The following is a 2903-nucleotide window of genomic DNA, read 5'->3' as shown; positions in this document are numbered from 1 at the left end:
AGTACAGCCACCACAGCGTTACCTAATGCAATGTCTTACGGTGCCGTGTACCGGAGGGGAGAGAGAGAGAGCAGCGAAGGGGAGGGGAGGGGAGGGGGGGAGGAGGAGGAGAGAGAAGTAATACGGTTTCCTGATAAAGCTGTGGAGAGTATGTGCTGCAGGGAGGTGGATGCACAACGCACCCAGGAACGAACGCTAGCTCCGGTCCTTTTTACTGTGGACTCGATGTCCTGACAGGCTGGTATTTGTGCAACCTGCACAAACACAATACTGCACCATGATTACAAATGGTGAAATACAATGTAAAACTACCGAAAAATACCCCTTAAAACACAACCGCTCTACTCAACGCAACTATACTATACTATTCCTGCCCTTATGTCTCGTAAAACATATCAAATCCTGCATTCACTTTTTTAATTGTAATTTTCAAGCAAGTTTAAGCATAAATGTAGAATAAATAAAAACCTGCAAGATGCTCTTTAATGTCATGCACTGTTTATATATATCAAACTATACCAGACACTTCAGAAAAATTCTATTTGACACTAGGGAGTTGACATATTATTATATATTATACTAAGACTGTGTCTGAAATATGTTTAATTTTAGTCCAACTTGTTTGTGAAGAAAGTGTAAATCGTCTGTGGGCTTTTCTCTGTCTCCAGACAGTCAGAGTTGTCAGTGAAGCTTAACAGACAGCTGGAGAGATGCTTGAGGAACTCCAAGTGCATTGATACCGAGTCCCTGTGTGTGGTTTCTGGAGAAAAGGTAAAACACACACACACACACAGGTAGAGGGAAAGAAAATCACCTTATTCATTGACATAATGATGATGGCGATGTGTGTGTTCAGGTGTGGCAGATCAGAGTGGACGTTCACATGTTGAATCACGACGGGAACCTGATGGACGCGGCCAGCATCGCTGCCATCACCGCTCTGTGCCACTTCAAGCGTCCTGACGTCGGCATCCAGGGAGATGAAGTCACTGTGGTGAGTCAGCAAAAAACAGCAGGTTGACTCAGCTTTTCTGATTCTGCAGGGACAAATACGGCTTTGTTATTTGAATTTCTTTAATGATACTCACTGCAGATATAGAGTGGGACCTTTCCTGCTCTACTTAAAATCACCACCGGTCAATCATTAATACTGTTTTAATTCAGTAGCACCAGGTATTTTTATTGTGAAAACCAAAATATTTAATCTTACCTCTCCTTTGTTTCCATGACTAAAAAATGTGAAAAAGCTCCAACTGTGATGATATCAACATGAAATATTGACGACAAATAGAGTAAAAAAAGAACGTTGCAAAGTCCTAAACTGTTTTTTTCTAAATGCAGCAGGGATATTGTGGCTAAACTGAATCAACAGAAAAGTTCAATATAATCTAATGTCTAAAGAGACTGAAATATCAACAGTAATACATTGACTATAACAAAAGTACTAACAGTTTTCTTTTATCAAGATGAGACTGAAATGGACAGAATGTTGGTAAAAAACTTTACAAACAGGATGAGGTTGACAAAATAAGAACATTTGACATAGGACTAAGGCTAAAATGAACACCTGACAATGAACACTACTTGAACCACAGATTTTTTTGGAGCTCATTTCCAAACGGTCCTAACTAGCTTTGTGTAGGTTTTAATTCTGCATTTCTTCCTGTGCTCCCTCAGTACAGTCCAGAAGAGAGGGACCCCATTCCTCTGAGTGTCTACCACATGCCCATCAGCGTCAGCTTCTCCTTCTTCCAACAAGGGTAAGGCACCGAATATGAATTCAGGACAGAATACACTTATTGATCAAGTACCAACGTTCTGTGATCCTCATCCTCAATATAGTTAGCCTAGCCCCATTGATGTATATTAGGTGGACAAAATAATAGAATCACCAGTCAGTGTTGCAATATCTCTAAGATCCCCATTCATCAATTCCAGCTCAAATCAAGCTTAAGGAAACACAACCTTTCTGAACTTCAGTTCATTTAAATGTCACTGCTAGTCTCCTCACTAATTCCAAAAATAAAAAGTGCACTTTGCATTGGCTAAAGTTATGCGTTTTTTTTTTAATGTTTGTATTTGCTCTTACTGAATGAACGTCATTCCTATTTGTAAAACACTATTATTTTGTTGGTTGATTTTGAATGTTTATCAGTGGTGTTAATTTCGTTGACTAAAACTATGACGAAATATGTTCGTCAACAACCTTTTTTTCCATGACGAAAACAAGACGATGACGAAACTGCACCGACGGCAGTAAACAATAACTGTAACGAAATCAACATGCAATATCGTTGACGAAAAGTGACGCGACGAAAATGTAGTTTGCTAAATAAAAACTATGCCAAAATCTCTCCTTACTTTCGTTGACGAAAAATGAGGAGACGAAATATTATCAAAGACAACGTTACATCTCTGATAGTCAGTTTTTCTCCCAGCAGTTCCATTTCCGGTGCTGCGGCTGGGCAGCAGCTGTGTGTCCGTGCTGCGCGCGGCGGTATATTTGAATTACACCGGGCAACGGCAGAATATGAACTGTCAGGAAGACTCGGGTCTAACTCATGGTCTAACTAACCTTATTTAACAGAAAATAAAATGGCAACAACAGGGCTTGGGAGCAGTGGTCGCACTCGCGTTAACCGAATACCCCTCGTCAGCGGGAGTGAGTGATATATTGTGCACTCAACGGGTAATAATGGATTATGACCGAAATGTTACGATCCTGTCCGTCAAAATGACTGACAATGAAAAAGTCTAAAGCTACCATTGCTTGGGAGAAAGAAACAATGTGATATTTGGGCCCATTTTCACTACAATGAGGCGGAGAAAAAAAGTGAATGCATTGTTTTATCAGAAGGGAAGCAATGTGGCCGTAACACAGCTGGTAAAAACACCACAAACCT

The 2903-nt window shown here is 40.3% G+C and overlaps 1 protein-coding gene across 1 annotated transcript; it reads left to right on the top strand.

Moving 5' to 3' along the window:
* Nucleotides 1-668: 668 nt before the first annotated feature.
* On the top strand, nucleotides 669-1783 carry LOC104943274 (exosome complex component RRP45-like; the record flags this gene model as incomplete). Its single annotated transcript, XM_010768623.1, has 3 exons — nucleotides 669-771; nucleotides 857-994; nucleotides 1678-1783. Coding segments are annotated over 3 exons (328 nt in total), but the record flags the coding sequence as incomplete, so codon positions are not given.
* Nucleotides 1784-2903: the final 1120 nt, after the last annotated feature.

This window comes from Notothenia coriiceps, unplaced genomic scaffold (assembly GCF_000735185.1).
Source record: "Notothenia coriiceps isolate Sejong01 unplaced genomic scaffold, NC01 NC01_scaffold00005862, whole genome shotgun sequence".
Lineage (NCBI taxonomy): Eukaryota > Metazoa > Chordata > Actinopteri > Perciformes > Nototheniidae > Notothenia > Notothenia coriiceps.
This window is presented reverse-complemented; position numbering and strand designations above follow the sequence as displayed.